This window comes from Blastomyces gilchristii (genome assembly GCF_000003855.2).
Source record: "Blastomyces gilchristii SLH14081 genomic scaffold supercont1.10, whole genome shotgun sequence".
In the NCBI taxonomy this organism is placed as follows: domain Eukaryota; kingdom Fungi; phylum Ascomycota; class Eurotiomycetes; order Onygenales; family Ajellomycetaceae; genus Blastomyces; species Blastomyces gilchristii.
Window position 1 is genome coordinate 642,172 of NW_003101673.1, and position 14,851 is coordinate 657,022.

At 51.1% G+C, this 14,851-nt stretch overlaps 6 protein-coding genes across 6 annotated transcripts; 4 read left to right on the plus strand and 2 right to left on the minus strand.

Annotated features, from left to right (window-relative positions):
• Nucleotides 1–31: 31 nt before the first annotated feature.
• BDBG_05155 (sulfate transporter) lies at nt 32–2,029 on the plus strand. Its single transcript, XM_002624340.2, has one exon. It carries the CDS (start codon nt 237–239, stop codon nt 1,599–1,601), a length of 1,365 nt encoding a protein of 454 aa, XP_002624386.1. The 5' UTR covers nt 32–236; the 3' UTR covers nt 1,602–2,029.
• On the plus strand, nt 2,030–3,554 carry BDBG_05156 (phytanoyl-CoA dioxygenase). The gene has a single exon (XM_002624341.2). The coding sequence runs from the start codon at nt 2,281–2,283 to the stop codon at nt 3,382–3,384; it is 1,104 nt and encodes a 367-aa protein (XP_002624387.1). The 5' UTR covers nt 2,030–2,280; the 3' UTR covers nt 3,385–3,554.
• BDBG_05157 (Trp-Asp repeats containing protein) lies at nt 3,473–5,890 on the minus strand. The gene has a single exon (XM_002624342.2). It carries the CDS (start codon nt 5,529–5,531, stop codon nt 3,828–3,830), a length of 1,704 nt encoding a protein of 567 aa, XP_002624388.1. The 5' UTR covers nt 5,532–5,890; the 3' UTR covers nt 3,473–3,827.
• Nucleotides 5,891–5,900: 10 nt separating this feature from the next.
• On the minus strand, nt 5,901–10,719 carry BDBG_05158 (uncharacterized protein). Its single transcript, XM_002624343.2, has 2 exons — nt 9,683–10,719; nt 5,901–9,575 (listed from the first exon to the last, which is right to left on the minus strand). The coding sequence occupies exons 1-2, from the start codon at nt 9,913–9,915 to the stop codon at nt 6,695–6,697; spliced, it is 3,114 nt and encodes a 1,037-aa protein (XP_002624389.1). The 5' UTR covers nt 9,916–10,719; the 3' UTR covers nt 5,901–6,694.
• A 251-nt stretch (nt 10,720–10,970) lies between these two features.
• Nucleotides 10,971–14,114, plus strand: BDBG_05159 (uncharacterized protein). The gene has a single exon (XM_031722016.1). It carries the CDS (start codon nt 11,872–11,874, stop codon nt 12,286–12,288), a length of 417 nt encoding a protein of 138 aa, XP_031578786.1. The 5' UTR covers nt 10,971–11,871; the 3' UTR covers nt 12,289–14,114.
• Nucleotides 14,115–14,610: 496 nt separating this feature from the next.
• BDBG_17202 (uncharacterized protein) lies at nt 14,611–14,844 on the plus strand (the record flags this gene model as incomplete). The annotated part of the gene is made up of 1 exon (XM_031724979.1): nt 14,611–14,844. The coding sequence occupies one exon, from the start codon at nt 14,611–14,613 to the stop codon at nt 14,842–14,844; it is 234 nt and encodes a 77-aa protein (XP_031578787.1).
• Nucleotides 14,845–14,851: the final 7 nt, after the last annotated feature.

Below are 14,851 nucleotides of genomic sequence, written 5' to 3' on the forward strand. Positions count from 1 at the left end.
CCAACTTGAAATCTTATTATTTAAATAAATATTATATTTAGCCCCTGAATCCCGACCAAACACAATCTTCCAAACATCCGCTGTGTAACCTCCTCCACAACGAACGACCACCACAATATCAGCACAACAGCCTGATCTCATCTCCCTCCATGATATCTCCTCTATCCCTCCAAAACCCGCGCCTCCCTCATCTCCCCCACCAGCCAACACTTCTTGCCGCCATCTAAACCGCCAAAATGCCCCTCCCCTTCAACCTCCGCCCTCCCAAACTGCCTCACTCCCGCCACAACCTCCAAACCCTCCGCAACCAACCCCTATCCGAACTCTCCGGCGCCCTCGGCGACCTGGGCACCTTCCTCCCCCTCCTCACCGCCCTCGCCATCAACAACACCGTCTCCCTCCCAGCAACCCTCCTCTTCTCCGGCCTCTACAACATCCTTACCGGCCTCTTCTTCGGTATCCCCCTGCCCGTCCAGCCCATGAAAGCCATCGCCGCCGTCGCCATCGCGAAGCATTTCACACCGGGCCAGATCGCCGCCGCCGGCATCTTCGTCGGCGCCTGCATCCTCCTCTTCAGCGTCACGGGCTTGCTGACATGGTTTGCGCGCGTCGTGCCCACCCCCGTCGTCAAGGGGATCCAGGTGGGCGCGGGCCTGTCGCTAGTCATATCTGCGGGTGCGTCTCTGAAGAGCCAGCTGGGCTGGTCGGGGCCGAGCTGGGGGGATAATTATATCTGGATGCTTGTGGCGTTTGTGGCGCTGGCGCTGACCGGCATCTATCGGCGCGTGCCGTATGGGCTGGTGGTGTTTGTGGTCGGGCTTGGGTTTGCGTTTGTGCTGCTGGGGACGTCGCCGGATCAGAGGCTGCCGTCCTTTGGCGTTTGGAAGCCCGGTGTTTTTACCCCTGTCGGGGATGAGTGGAGGGTGGGTATCGTTGACGCGGGCATTGGGCAGATCCCGCTGACCACGCTCAATTCTATCGTGGCCGTTGTGTATCTGGCTGGTGATCTGTTACCGGAGGTGCAGACGCCGTCGACTACGGCCATTGGGCTTAGCGTTGCTGGTATGAATCTACTGGGTTGCTGGTTTGGTGCCATGCCGGTGTGTCATGGCTCTGGCGGCCTGGCGGCGCAATATCGATTCGGCGCTCGGAGCGGGGCGAGCATCATCCTCCTCGGTGCCTTCAAGCTAATTATTGGTCTGTTTTTCGGAAACACGCTTGTTGGTCTGCTGCAGCGGTTTCCCAAATCATTCCTGGGCGTTATGGTGATTGCAGCTGGGCTGGAGCTGGCGAGTGTGGGCGAGAGCTTGAATACGTCCCGCGCATGGGATATGGTCAAACACCCAGGCTCTGGGAATGCGTCTGGGTTACGACTGCCTGGGAGCGGTCTGAACGAGGCGGAGAAGAAGCAGAGGTGGACTGTCATGATGGTCACGGTGGGCATGCTGGTTGCGTTTAAGAACGATGGGATTGGCTTCCTCGCTGGGATGGTTTGTCATTGGACGTACAAGCTTCCGGCATTGGTTGAGGAGATCCAGAGGAGATATGGAGAGGGGAGGATTAGACTACCCGGTAGTGGTCGTGGACGTGGGAGTTTTTGATATGGATATGATATGTGGAGGATATGGAAGTAGAACGGTTGAACGCCCCCCCCACCCTCCCCTCCCTCCCTTGAATAATGATTAACGATGGAATGAAGTACGATTTCTCTTCCGGGATCGAAGGTAAATTATCTTGCGGATTTACCATTTCCCCCTCTTAATGATGGAATGGATGTGCTATGCAAATTAACTATCGTCCGGGTTTACTTTTCTCTTCTATGATGACCCCCTATTTTTGAGGGAACTGGTTTATTTTCGGTCTACCTTCTCTATGGTTGGATTTTAGCAGATTTTGGATTTCGGGATACCATACCCCTACCCTAGATTTAGTTCAGGGAAGAGTAAACAGCATTTTGTCACCATATATAGTAACAGAATCTACGTCTATCTATCTCTATCTCTATCTCATCTCATCCGTACTTGCTCCCTGCCCTTCCGCTCTCCAGATATTATTAATACACCTTGGATCAGATTAGATAAGATCCTAGCCCTAACTTCTCTCCCCGCATTTGGAGATATATTTCAGGCTCCAAACTTCCGCATCGACCTCAAAAAACATCACGAAGCTCATATCTACATAACTCACCATCTTTGCCCTGCGGCTATATGAGCTAGCACTATTCCTCGCATACTTCCGAAACCCACAGCAACGAGGCCCGTCCCCCCGCCATCATCCACCATGTCCGCTGCAACCCTTTCCCCTCCCCCTCCGCCGCCCCCCTCCTCCATCCCCGGCCTCACTCCAGCCCAACTGGCCTCATTCCGCGAAAACGGCTACCTAGTAATCCCCAACTTCCTCAGCAGCGACGAAGTCTCCTCCCTCCTCCAGACCACCCACACCCTCCTGAACGACTTCCCGCTCGACTCGCACCCGCTCACCTGCTTCACAACCGGCGACGAATCCGACGACGACGCAGACCACTGTAGCACCAACAACGCCAAAGCAAAACACATCGGCGACCAATACTTCCTCACCTCCGGTAACAAGATCCACTTCTTCTTCGAGCCGGACGCGTTTATCCCCAACTCCAGCCCGCCGCAGCTCCGCAAGTCCAAAACCCTCTCCATCAATAAAATCGGGCACGCCCTACATGTCCTCTCCCCGCCCTTTGCACAGGCTACCATCCCCGCACCACCACCACACACGTCCGTATCTACATCTCCATGTCCATCCACCGGTGCCCGCAACGCCGCCATCGCCCGCGACCTCGGCTTCCGCGACCCGCGCGTCCTGCAGTCCATGGTCATCTGCAAGCAGCCCGGCATCGGCGCGGCCGTGCACCCGCACAAGGATAGCGAGTTTCTGTACACGGACCCGCCGAGCGCCGTGGGGTGGTGGATCGCGTTGCAGGATGCCGGGGCGCGGAATGGGACGCTGGGGGTGTGGGGGGGCAGTCATCGGCGCGGGTATATTCGGCGCAGGCTTGTGAGGTGTGTTGGTGGTGGGGCGGATGGGGGCACGGAGTTTGTGCAGTGGGATGGGACTGGGCTGGCGGGGGAGTTGGTCGATAGTAATGATGATGGGAATGGGAGAGGGGAAGAAGAGGAGCCCTATGTACCTCGCGACGAGGATTTTGAGTTATTGGAGGTCCCTGCGGGGTCGTTGGTGCTCATTCATGGGAACGTGCTGCATCAGAGTGAGCGGAATACCAGCGACATCAGCCGGTTTGCGTATACGTTTCATGTCATTGAGGGGGCGGAAGGGTGGAAGTATGATGAGCGGAACTGGTTGCAGCCGGAGCCTGGGGAGGGGTTTACGAGGTTGTATGCTCAGGGTTATTAAATGGGGAACTACGGTAAAATTGCCCCATGTCTGTGTGGACTGTTGATGGTAGAAGAAGCTGGCGTGATTTATGGGTGAGTGGCGACGTGTATGATTTTCATTTCTCGATGTCTTCTTCTCATATATATCTGTCTCGGCCCTCCTTTCTAGGGCCTTGAGGTGGATGTTTTTTTAATCAATTATTATGATGACTCTTGGCTTCACATAGGCCGGGGATGCTATTTCAGAACAGAATCTATATTATGAACACTGTTGCTTTTTCTCCTCCTTTTCATCCAGCAGAATTCGCTAAAAACGGAAACAGAAACATAAATCTATGCACTATGCACTCGAGTATGTAGTGGGAGGGAAATAAAAAACGGGGGATCCAAAACTCCCAAACACCTATCCGATAAAAATGAGATATCCCAACAGCACGTAAAAAAGAAACCAAAATCAACATTTCAAGAAACACTCAACATCCCCAACATCCCCTTCGTCATCCACGCCTGCTGTGCCCGATCCACCTCCTCCCGCACCCGCGCATGTAACCTCTCAACCATCCCATCAATAATGGCCGACTGGCCCAAATTCCCCGAGTAGATGTCCAGTATATTCATCGCAACCTCCACACACATATCCACAACCCTGGGGTCCGTGATGGATTTATACACCCACTTCAACACGGGTTGCAGCGTGACTTCATCGCGCCCGCTGAGCGCTGCGCGGAGGGCGGAGCGGTGCCGCAGCGCCGTGAGGAGGGTTAGGGTGTTCAGTTTGCTATTCGCCGCGGTGCTCTTATTATTATTATTATTGCTATTGTTGCTATTGGCGGAGGCCAGGACGGCGTCGAGAGCAGCGGCGTAGCGGCCTTTGCGCAGGTCGAGTTCCCAGGGCTGTTCCCGCTTACGCTTCCGGGTCGAGGCCGCCGAGTCCTGCGCGTCAATGACGATATCAATCCCTTCCCCGACAAAATCCATACCGCGCAGGCGCTTCTCCCACCCCTTTCCGCGCTTTTTCTGCTGCTTCGCCACGCGTTTGTCGTGCTCGTCTAATTTCCCGTCGAGGAGCGCCTGCATCTCTCTCTGCCGCTCGCGCTCGCGCACCTTCTGCTCACCCGATAACCGCGTGCGGATGGATAGCAGACCAGACTGCATGCCGACGGCGATGTGCTTGTCCTCCCTATCCGACCCCGTGGCAATGACGCCCAACGACAAAATCGGCGAGGGATATTTGCTCCCGCCCACCACATTCCACCCCGTGGTCTCAAACACCTTCATATGTCCATCCAGCGCGCCACTGACAACCCTCCTCCCGCCCGACGCTAGCGACAGCGCCGTGACCGTCTTCTGATGACTCTTGATAACATGCAATGGCTTCCCCGCAACGACATCCAACACCGCAATCTTATTTTCCGCCGCAGCAAGCATCGTCGTCCCCGCCGTCAACGGCAACACACTCTCCACCGGCCCCCGCATCTTAAACGTCATCACACTCCTCCCTCCCGGGCCCGCCCGCGAATCCCAGACCTTCACCAGCCCATCATATCCACCCGAGTAGAGCAAATCCGTCCCCCTGCCCCCACCAGCCGCAGGCATAAACCCCACGCACCGCACATAATCCTCATGACCCAGCAGAGTCCGCACGCTACTCTCGCTCGGCAGATCCCACAGGCGCACGGTGCGGTCGTCGCTCGCGCTGAGCAGCGCAGTGGGATCCGCGGGCGAGAACTGCACGGCCCAGACGGGCTGTTTGTGCTCGCGCCAGGTCTTGAGGATGGCGCGCGAGTGGATGTCGAAGACCTGGATGGTGCCGCTGTCGTCGGAGGCGGCGAGGATGCGGCCGTCGGCGCGCACGGAGGCGCAGCGGGTGATATCGTCGAAGCGGGTTATGGTTTTTAGGAGCTTGCGGGTGCGGATTGAGTAGAGTTGGACGCGGGCGCCGGTTGCGACGGTAAAGAGGTCTGGGGGTGCTGCTGTTGGGTTGGTGGTTGAGGAGGTGAAGGAGGAGGCGAAGGGTTGGGAGATGTGGTTTATGGGGCTATTGGAGGGGGAGGGGAGGAGAAGAGGGTTCTTAAAAGAGCGCCAGTATTGTTGTTCGGGGGTTAGGCGGGTAGAAGGGATAGAGGGGAGTTTCGTTTGGGGGAGAGGGAGGACGGGGGCCGCCATGGTTGCGGTGAGGTGAGGTGGGTGGTTGGAGCTGGGGAATCAATGATTGGGGGAGTCGTGGAGTTTTAAGTAAGATTTAACAGGTAGGTATACGATACATTGCGCTACTGAGGTTCCCGGCTCGTAGTAGTTCGCAGGCCAATTGCATAGAAATAGATATTAGTGTTGGTGTTGTCTGATAAACAATTGCGGCTTGAACTATTTTTTATTTTTTTTTGAAGCTCGGGAGAAATTTCGCCGGGGCGGGATAATGTTGTTCCTACCCCACAACTTGCGGAGGTTCGTATATACAATAAATACATTGACATAAACAGGAGGCAGGATATAAAGAAATGGTTATCATTCTCATGGCACTGCAGGAGGTTTACAGGAGGTGTCAGTTGATATTTGGTTAAACACTCTGAGTCAGGAACACATCCGGCACAAGATGGAAACCAACCACAAGTCATCAAACAGACTCATTCTCAATATTAAAATGCTGACTCAATATCTACAGTAACTAACAGATATTCACAAATAGAAAAAGATATAGATAATAAGAAATATGAAAATATTTAAAAGGAAATCACACAACAAATACAGGAGGTGGAAAATAGACTAGTGCGAGGATAGTTAAAAGAGAGCTGAAGATCAAAACCGAAAGAGATCTACATAAAATCAGTTTTCTATAAGAATTTCTCTCCCGTCTTCCATCTCCCAGACGTAGGAAGGTAGTCTGGTCAAAACCCGCCATCCATCCACCCGATGCAACAAAATTCCAGCCCAAAATGTTAAATCCGGTTGGGAATTGGGGATATATGTAATCGAGAAGACAAAGAAGGAACAAACAGAGAGGAATAGACACAAATAATAATAAATTAAAAAAATAGAAAAATAAAATAAAAAAAATGAAAATTGAGAAAGAAATGCCGGCCGAATATGTTTTTGTCATATACCAACCACACCACCCTCAGTCTATAGAAAAGGGGGAAAATTAAGAAAAAGACACCATGTCACACAATGCGTTCCAATCATCCACTCATCTCTTCATTTCCGCTCGTATATACCAAAATAAGTCCAAAAAATCAAATAAAGAATGAGGTTCCTTGCCGATCAAAGTCAGTGCCTGGGGGTTCCTTACCAAACAACAATGAACCCCAACCAACCCAATCCAGCCACACACATTACCCCCCATACCCCGGCCCCGGACCACCACTCCCGACATACGACATTCTCCCCCTCCCCCTCCTCGCCGCATTCCCAACTCCACCAACTCCAATATCAATCCGCCGTATCTCCTCACTTAACGCGTCTAGCTCCCCTACATCGCCACCGCCACCGCTGCTGCTGTGCACAGGGACTTTCGCGGGGATAGGTGGCCCGGTGGATATCGAGCTTGATGTTGGAGAATGAGAATGGTAGTGGCCGTGTGAATGAGAGTGTGAATGGGAGTGAGGATGGCGGGTAAGTTGTTGGCTTGAGGGCGAGTGAGAATGGTGGGATACTGGGATAGGGGCGGTGGAGATGGAGTTGTGTGGGCTGTGGTTCGGGCTGTGGTTGGCGTATTGCGGGGTGCCTGCGCTAGTATTACCGTTATACCCGTACGGATCTCGCTCCCGGAGGGGGAGGGCGTTGTTAGGTCGTTGGCTGGTGGTATGATTATGGCTGTGAGTATAGATGAGGTCTTTGCCACTGGCTCTGCCACTGCTGGAGTTATTCGTGGGTTGTATATATGAGTGTGGGCGGGACGTTTGTTGGAGGCGGGCGCGGGCTTGTGGAGTGGTAGAGGAGTTGATGGTTTGTTGGTGGAGAGGTATGGTCGCAGGTGCCTGCGAATATGATTGGACGGGGGTCATGGAGTGTGGTCGTGCTTTCATAACCAGTGCGGAGGAGGAAGAAGAGGTCGATGAAGATTTAGTTGGTGGCGACGCAGCTGATTCACGCGGTGAGAACCGCGTCGAGCTCTGTGGTGCATGCTTGAATCGGACGACTATTTCTGGTTTCCGCGATTTACGTTCTGGCTCCGGCGCCCAAGTATCCGTGGGTAGATGGTCGGAAGGGTCAATGACCCGACCATCATTGCCGATTATGGGCCCTAGTTCCCGAAGTTTCTCCACTTCCCGCTGTCGGGCAGCTTCCATGGCGCCCTCGGGCGTTTCGTAAGCAGGAGCGGCCTGTTGAAGGGCGGCGGCGTTTGCGGTGCGCGGGTCCAGAATGTCATAACAGTCTGGCGAGAAAGGCATTCCACTTGGAACACTGAGCTCCTTCGGGGGAGGTGGATGTGGGCTGACAGATTTGCGGGGAGGAACATGTCGGAGGTCAGGACTTGTTCGTGGAGGCCGTTCAAGCATCGAACTTGGAGATGCGCGCACGAGCTGAGAAGGAGGCGTGGGCTGTGGTGGTGGCGGGACATGGTTTTGATGACGTTCGAGCTGGCCATTATACAAGTTTCTGTCTAGCTCATCTGCAACAGATGCTTCGTAGCCGGGTACCAAAGCCGAGGGGACAATCTCCCCGTTTGACGTGCTAGGACGATCCTGGGAACGTCCCCTATCATGCCCATAAATACTATTATACGAAGGTGTCGGGGAAGCTGAATAAATTGGCTCCCTTTCTGCAGATGAGAAACTCTGGTTCTGGTAATTTGGAGAGTAGGGGATGTATTTCACTTGATCGTCGACTGGCATTGGTGAGGTCCTGCCTGCGCCCAGATTGAGAGGCTCCGGCATTGGTATGGGTGCCATCTCGTTTTGAGAGTACTCCACTGGCGGCGGTGGTGGTGATGGTGGTGCGTGCTGCTGCTGATGCTGTTGTTGTTGCTGCTGCTGGTGTTGTTGTTGGAAGACCTGGCGATGTACTGGGGGCGGAGGGGGCGGTCCTTCCTCATCTTCGTCATGAACGTGCGGCTGCATGCATTCATGGCGAGGGCGGCGGTCTGTTTGGTTGACAGAGTGGCGTAGGGGGCTATCACGGAACACGTCGTTGTTGGGCTGAGAGGGGCTATATTGGTGGTAGTGGTTATGGCGATCACTAGGCCCAGTCATGACTAGAGATTGTGAGGGAGGCTCTGGAGGTTGTGTGCGCATTTCTGCAGCGCCGTAAGGAGAACCGCGAGAAGGAGGTGGATATGATGGTGAGCCGCCACTGTAATGTTCTGGTACTGGCATAATGTAGTTATTTTGCCGTGGAAGTGTCTGGTAAGAATCGCGGGAATGGGTGATGGGTGAGGGGTGATGTTCATATCCGTTTTGCTCGATTGAATGCTGATGGCCATGGTCAAGCGACTGGTGGTGGTTATTGTGAACATTGTGGCTATATTCTGGTTCTTGAAAATAGACTTGTTCCCGAGGCAAAGGCATCGGGGGTTGAGATCGGCGATCGTACTGATCGGCTGGTAGCTCTTCAGCCTCCCGAGGCGGCGTATGTTGATAAGCTTGGCGTATCGGAGTAGAGTATTTCGACGCAGCGTTAGGGGGCGGAGGCCCCCATGAACGATTGAAATCATCAGGAGTTTCGTATGTCCGTGGATTTTGCGTCGGGGGGGCTGGCTGCGGATGTAGCTGCGGTTGTGGCTGTGCCTGGGCTAGTGGTTGGGACTGGGGCGGCTCTGGTATTGGTTGTCGCGTTGGAATTGGGTGATTCTCTCGAGATGGAGGAGGAGCGACGCGATCGGATGAAGATGGGCGGGCCGGAGACGAGCCAGTAGGGTCAGCGGGCAGAGGTCTTCTCTTTGACGGTTTGGCTTGACGAGGACCCGAAACGCCTGATTGTGCCGCCTCTGTCTTTGCCTCGACTTTATCTGCTTCCTTTCTCCGCTCGATAACCGTTTCATCCTTAGGGCGGGTGTCGTAGAAGGTCAACTCGATCCTAATATCCCCCGCATATTTCCCTTTGTACTGCAATGCATGCCAAAAGTCATTCTGCCCACCGCCTGGGATAATCACGTTTTTAATATCAATCCATGTTTCACCGATGAGGTCTGTCTTCTTATCGTCATTGAAGACGGAGACTTTTAACTGTGTGTAATCGGGTGAGTCGTGTACCGTAAACCGTAACTCTTGATCCCTAAACAAGGTAGAAAAAGGGAAAGCCATTTGTTAGAAATATGATCTAGTCCACCAAAAAAAACAAAACAAAAGAGAACCTGGTAAAGTGAATCTCCGTCCACTAACCATTTTGGGGTCTGGCCGCCTCTCATATCAGTTTCCGTCTTCTTCGCCTCCTTCCCCAGCCGCGCGGCACAGTAAGGATTCTGCTTGCCCATTGTTTTCCTGTTGGGCAAATTTTTGGCGCGGTCGATGATAGCGACCAGCGTCCCTATCCGGGGGCCATCCACAGACATATCTGCAAAGATGCCAGCAGTATGCTGAGGCGCCTGCGCTGGTTTTGACAGTTTGGAAACCATGATGATGTGCGGCGGGGAAATTTCATGTACGGTACCAGTTGCCCTGTCTATTTTGTTGTTGATTGACTTTCCTGGTGTTCCAAAGCATCCAAAAGTAAACAGAAATTAAAAAAACGAAAGAACGTATTCATTAATTTTTTTTCAACCTCAAATGTCGGTCAACGAGGAAAATTAGAGAAATAAGCAATAAATACGACAAGCCCGGTGCTGTCCGTTGTTGTCGTATGCAGCTTTCGACCGGAAAAGGACGAAGCAGGCGGAGGTGAAATAAGAGTATTTTCAAGTGAGAGTACACAGCCGGGGGGCCAATGACGACAGAGAAGACGAATCAGTCCCGACCAGGACCAGAGCGCTAGAGGGACGCGGTTGGCGAAGACCAGTTAAAGAGAGCGAGAATAAGGTCGTAGTGTAGGCCGTCCGTGGTTAAAAGAGTGAGGGGACAATAGCCCAGAACAGCCAGGCAATAGAGAGGAGGAGAGAGGAAGAGAGAGGATTCCTGTCCATGAATTGGAGCAATGGTGGTGGAGGAGGTGGAGATATATGAATAATGAAGAATGACTCGCTGCCGGGATGTTTTGATATTGGCGTGGTTGGTGCCAGAAGTGGCTGGGAACAGCAGCTAACTAGTTATGTGAGGCCAGACCGGGCTCAAGAGGACGGGGCCAGCAGCGGATTGGCTGGGAAATACACAATAATCCTGGATTGTCCTTTACTATTCCCTGTTGCCGCCAGGCTTTTAGTAGTAGATGTGGTCTTCCCTGATCCTCATATCCGGTATCTGGCCGTTGTCTTGACGTTGGGAATGATTTACTTCGTGATGTTTTGTTGATGTTCAGATTCACCGTTCAAATGCCAAGCATATGTCCCCGTGACCGCAGCCTCCGGGCTATTATTTTTCCGCCACCGGGCCTAGTTTAGCGATCAAGCCGTGCAGCCACATCTTGGCAGTGCCACAGTCTAGCCCGCTTTGGAAAGGGTCTTGGCATCCATGGATCTTCTTCTTCTTACTTCAACTTCAGATCAATCATTATTATTATTACATATATAACTACCAACCGTCATTACCGTCATCACCGTCAATCACCGTCAATCACTGTCAATGCCTGGTCACTAGGTCGCCACCGCAGCAATTCAACTAACTACTAGTAGTAGTTCACTACCTTCCCTATATTCATCATATATTCGTCTTGACTCTTTCATTCAACGAGAGTATTCCAGGGAATCTCTCCCAAATTCCCCCTCTTATTATACACCGATGTTTAGACAGGTTTACCTCCCATGACGGGCAGGCCGGGAGAATTGATTGACATATATTACTACCCCTAAGATCGCGCTTTTGCGCAACGGCTGGGGACACCGTCTAGCGTATAATAAGTTATTCAATACCTTGATTACCACATTATGGTAGGCTGTATCCTCTTTCCGAGGAGCTTTGACATATAATTTCCCTCTCACGCAGGTTGTGTTTCGCCATAAAAAGCAACCGCTTAGGTTACCGCAACGAAAGCTGCTATTCGTCACGATGTCGAGTCGAGCTGTTTCTACCCGCTAAAAGCACGAAGTTGGATCTAATTCCCTATTGACGGCCTCGTCCTGTTCACCAGCCTTGACTGAAGAAAGCTACCGTTTCCTACCTCCCCTCAGCCAGGCAAAGAAAACTCATCAGAGGGTCCATTGAAGCGGAGGCCCCAACCTCGAAAATTACTGCGAGAACTATTTAAACTCCACATGCCACCAGACACGGCTCCCACTAATAGCTGTGGCGTTTATACCTGCTCTCTTTGTTCCAACCTCGCCACGAGCTAAATCTCAGTTGTGACACACGGCCTAAGGAGTGCCCCTGAGTTGGACTCCGTCGCTCTCATTACCATCCTACAGCATCATCGTCTTATACAAATATATTTCTTTAGTAGGATTCACCCATCCACTCCTATATCCCCTCTCCATGTCCACGAAATGACTAGCTGGATGAACCTTTGCCGGCGACCTGTCAAAGCCACCAAGACCAGCATCACAACCCCTACGCCCGAGACTCAAACGATTGTACCCCATGGACAAAGATTCTTCTCCTACCTTAGAAGAGGCTATGGAGCTCTTCGTGAATTGAGTACCTGCCAAGCAAGCAAAGATGGGAGATGGAATTGTCCAATGTCATCCTTATCCATAATAGCCTCTAGAGTCATTCTTGCGGCAGGAACCGGTGAATTCTGGGAGATCTTGTCTGATCCTGGTTTTGAAGCGAGATTGATCCACAATAACATCCCTATTAATGATTCTATGGCGGACAGGTGTCGCATTTGCATGATTGCGGGACGCAGAGATCATTTTAAATATTTCCTATCAGAATATTATGACAGAGTCCATCCAGTTTAAACGCCCAGCAGGTATTAAGGCTATTAATGAGGAGATCCTATCCTTTAGACTCGCCTGACATGGGCTGTCTATCAGGGAACTTTTTGATGACTGACTACATTCTAGCGAGCCCTACTGATGATCATTTGCTGTCACCGCAACAGTGAATTTGCAACTCGAAACTATATGGGGCAAGCCTCTACAAACCCCCCCCCCCCCCCCCCGGGAATAGATGTGCGGAAGCGCGCTTTGGAATGAGAACGGGGATGTCCCTGGATGAAAAGACTAAATCATTCAGTTGATAACGTCTGTCACAATCTCCGGATTTATTCACGAGCAAAAGCTGGCATCCCTCTCAGACAGCCATGAGATTCTTATTCAACAAAAAAGACAGTATTATTTTGCTCCACTATCTCCTTTTTTTCGGATATTCACTGCTGTGCATTGCCATACCATGCATGCAGCGAGATCTTCTTGCTGCATCCCTTGCGAGGGAAACTAGTAAAGGGCTACTGCGAGCTTTTTCGAATCAGTTAATGACAGGGGCCAGTATGGTGTTATAAGTGTGGAGGTGAGCTATGAAGGGCGAAGGGAGAGATGTCTCATCTTCTCCGTATTTAATCATCAGACGCTACTAGGATACATGTCCAGCTAGTGCGAGAGTGATCCAGAATATAATTTCTGCGTACTCAGCTATCTGGAATATTTCAACACGAATCCTGGGCCGAGTTCCCGGCCATATTTCGACCGCCGTTGACATAACAGCTAATCCCAAGTTAACTATGCCGCATCCCATCACTCATCGCAAAACTAACAAGCTATAATAAACCTCATCTCTGGAACCTTTCAATGGTGTTATGTCCCTGCTCTGTGCATTATATTCTTCTTTTTGATGATAAACCCATAGGGGCAACCATCAGTTACACCGGTTGTTAGACAGTTCTCGGCCTGGAACCTACAGCACTTATTACCAACGCATTGAGTGCCGACTCTCTATATCTAATGGGACTTTGTCCTCATACATATTAGATGCACAACCATCTACACTCGCTCTATCCTGTACTCGCTACTTGTCACCTTGGATGACCTAGCTACTGCTTGAAGGGTGTATCCGTAGAGGGCCCCTTCCCCTTGGGGTACCAGATCGGCGTGGGTTCTAGTGCGTATACGGCATGTGATATCGCGGCAGTGATGTTGAGCATGCGCCTGGCCTCCGCTCAACCCTACGTCCTACGTGGATAAAATATCCCCTTGAATACAGTCTATCTCAGAAGCATACACGCAACAGTGCTAATCAATTTTTCAGGCAATGTTGGCTTGAGCGGAAGGGATTGTGGAAGGTTGGTTCTTTCGAGAAGGAAAGCAAAGGTTCTCAGATTTTCTGACAGATTACAGAACTGGTCGAACATCCCAAACGCAATTGGAAAACACCATGATTGGTTTTTGGAGACAGAGAACATGGAGGACTGTGAGCATGGACAACCAAAGGATCGCTGAGAACAAAAATGTTGTTTATCATTAGAGGATGAAAGAAACATCTGCATACATGGAAATCGAATGGAGATTGGTTCCCCATGCCCTCAAACGATCAAACCAAGTTAAATCAATATCAATTGTGCTTGATGTCTCGTAAGCCTAATTGAAATCGGCATGCCGTTGTCAACGCTTTAATCAATGTCGGTTATTAGAGGACTATCACTCGCATTGTTCTGATCAACTGAAGCGAAATTATCTTCATGTTCAGTATCATGGATCTTATCCACATCCAATTATCAATACTCCTTCTACTGGGCTATGCAATTGAAAAAGAACGATTATTTTTCATCAAATATCACGAAGAAGATAACCCCGACCAAACAGCTCATCAATGGTGATTGCTTTTAATCGAGATCTTATCTCAACGGTAATTATTAACTCGGCATGTCTATTTGAGAGTACATGATGAAGTGAATCACAGGAATTCGCCACATCTCTGCACAATCCTTTTTTTCCTTTGGAAGGGCAGGCTGAAGGGACGTACGGGACATTAAGGAGTAACTCCCTGGATGCAGAGGCAAGAAATACTACCATCAACAGATATCCCACATCACACGATGACAAACCAATTTCATACCGCCCTACACTGGATGGTGAATCTAATATGTCAAAGACATAACTTGCAAATTTACGAAACACGTCACAATCATTCCTGACAGGGATGATATGGACACCAGTCAGTGGGCTGAAGCACTGCTTAGACACCTATTGCAAGCAGACTGAGCAATTCCCAGATGAATTATCTCTGATTGTGACCCCGTTGCCAAGCCCCATAAGTGGGCGTTGGGGGCGCCAACCGCCGTCATCATGATTCGCATGCGATATAATAATCCCAAAAATAGCCGCACCCCTTACATCAACCACCGAGAAATCCCGTTATCTGAGCTTCACAAGTTCACTCATCAACTAATAGATAAAGTGGCCTTGGTATATGTGCATTCTCGTACTGAAGATGCTGACGTTGTCAAGACACTTGATATCCCCTATTTTGATATCCCGTATTACACGAGCAAACTGGAAGCGTCGGTAGGATTCAATTGATTGTTTC

What these genes read in the sequence shown, in the direction of transcription:
- BDBG_05155 (XM_002624340.2), top strand. Translation starts at nt 237, where the DNA reads ATGCCCCTCCCCTTCAACCTCCGCCCTCCCAAACTGCCTCACTCCCGC.
- BDBG_05156 (XM_002624341.2), top strand. Translation starts at nt 2,281, where the DNA reads ATGTCCGCTGCAACCCTTTCCCCTCCCCCTCCGCCGCCCCCCTCCTCC.
- BDBG_05159 (XM_031722016.1), top strand. Translation starts at nt 11,872, where the DNA reads ATGACTAGCTGGATGAACCTTTGCCGGCGACCTGTCAAAGCCACCAAG.
- BDBG_05157 (XM_002624342.2), bottom strand. Translation starts at nt 5,531, where the DNA reads ATGGCGGCCCCCGTCCTCCCTCTCCCCCAAACGAAACTCCCCTCTATC.
- BDBG_05158 (XM_002624343.2), bottom strand. Translation starts at nt 9,915, where the DNA reads ATGGTTTCCAAACTGTCAAAACCAGCGCAGGCGCCTCAGCATACTGCT. An exon ending in GGCGGCCAGACCCCAAAATG is followed by an intron (nt 9,576 to 9,682) that starts GTTAGTGGACGG and finishes TACCTTGTTTAG; the next exon opens with GGATCAAGAGTTACGGTTTA.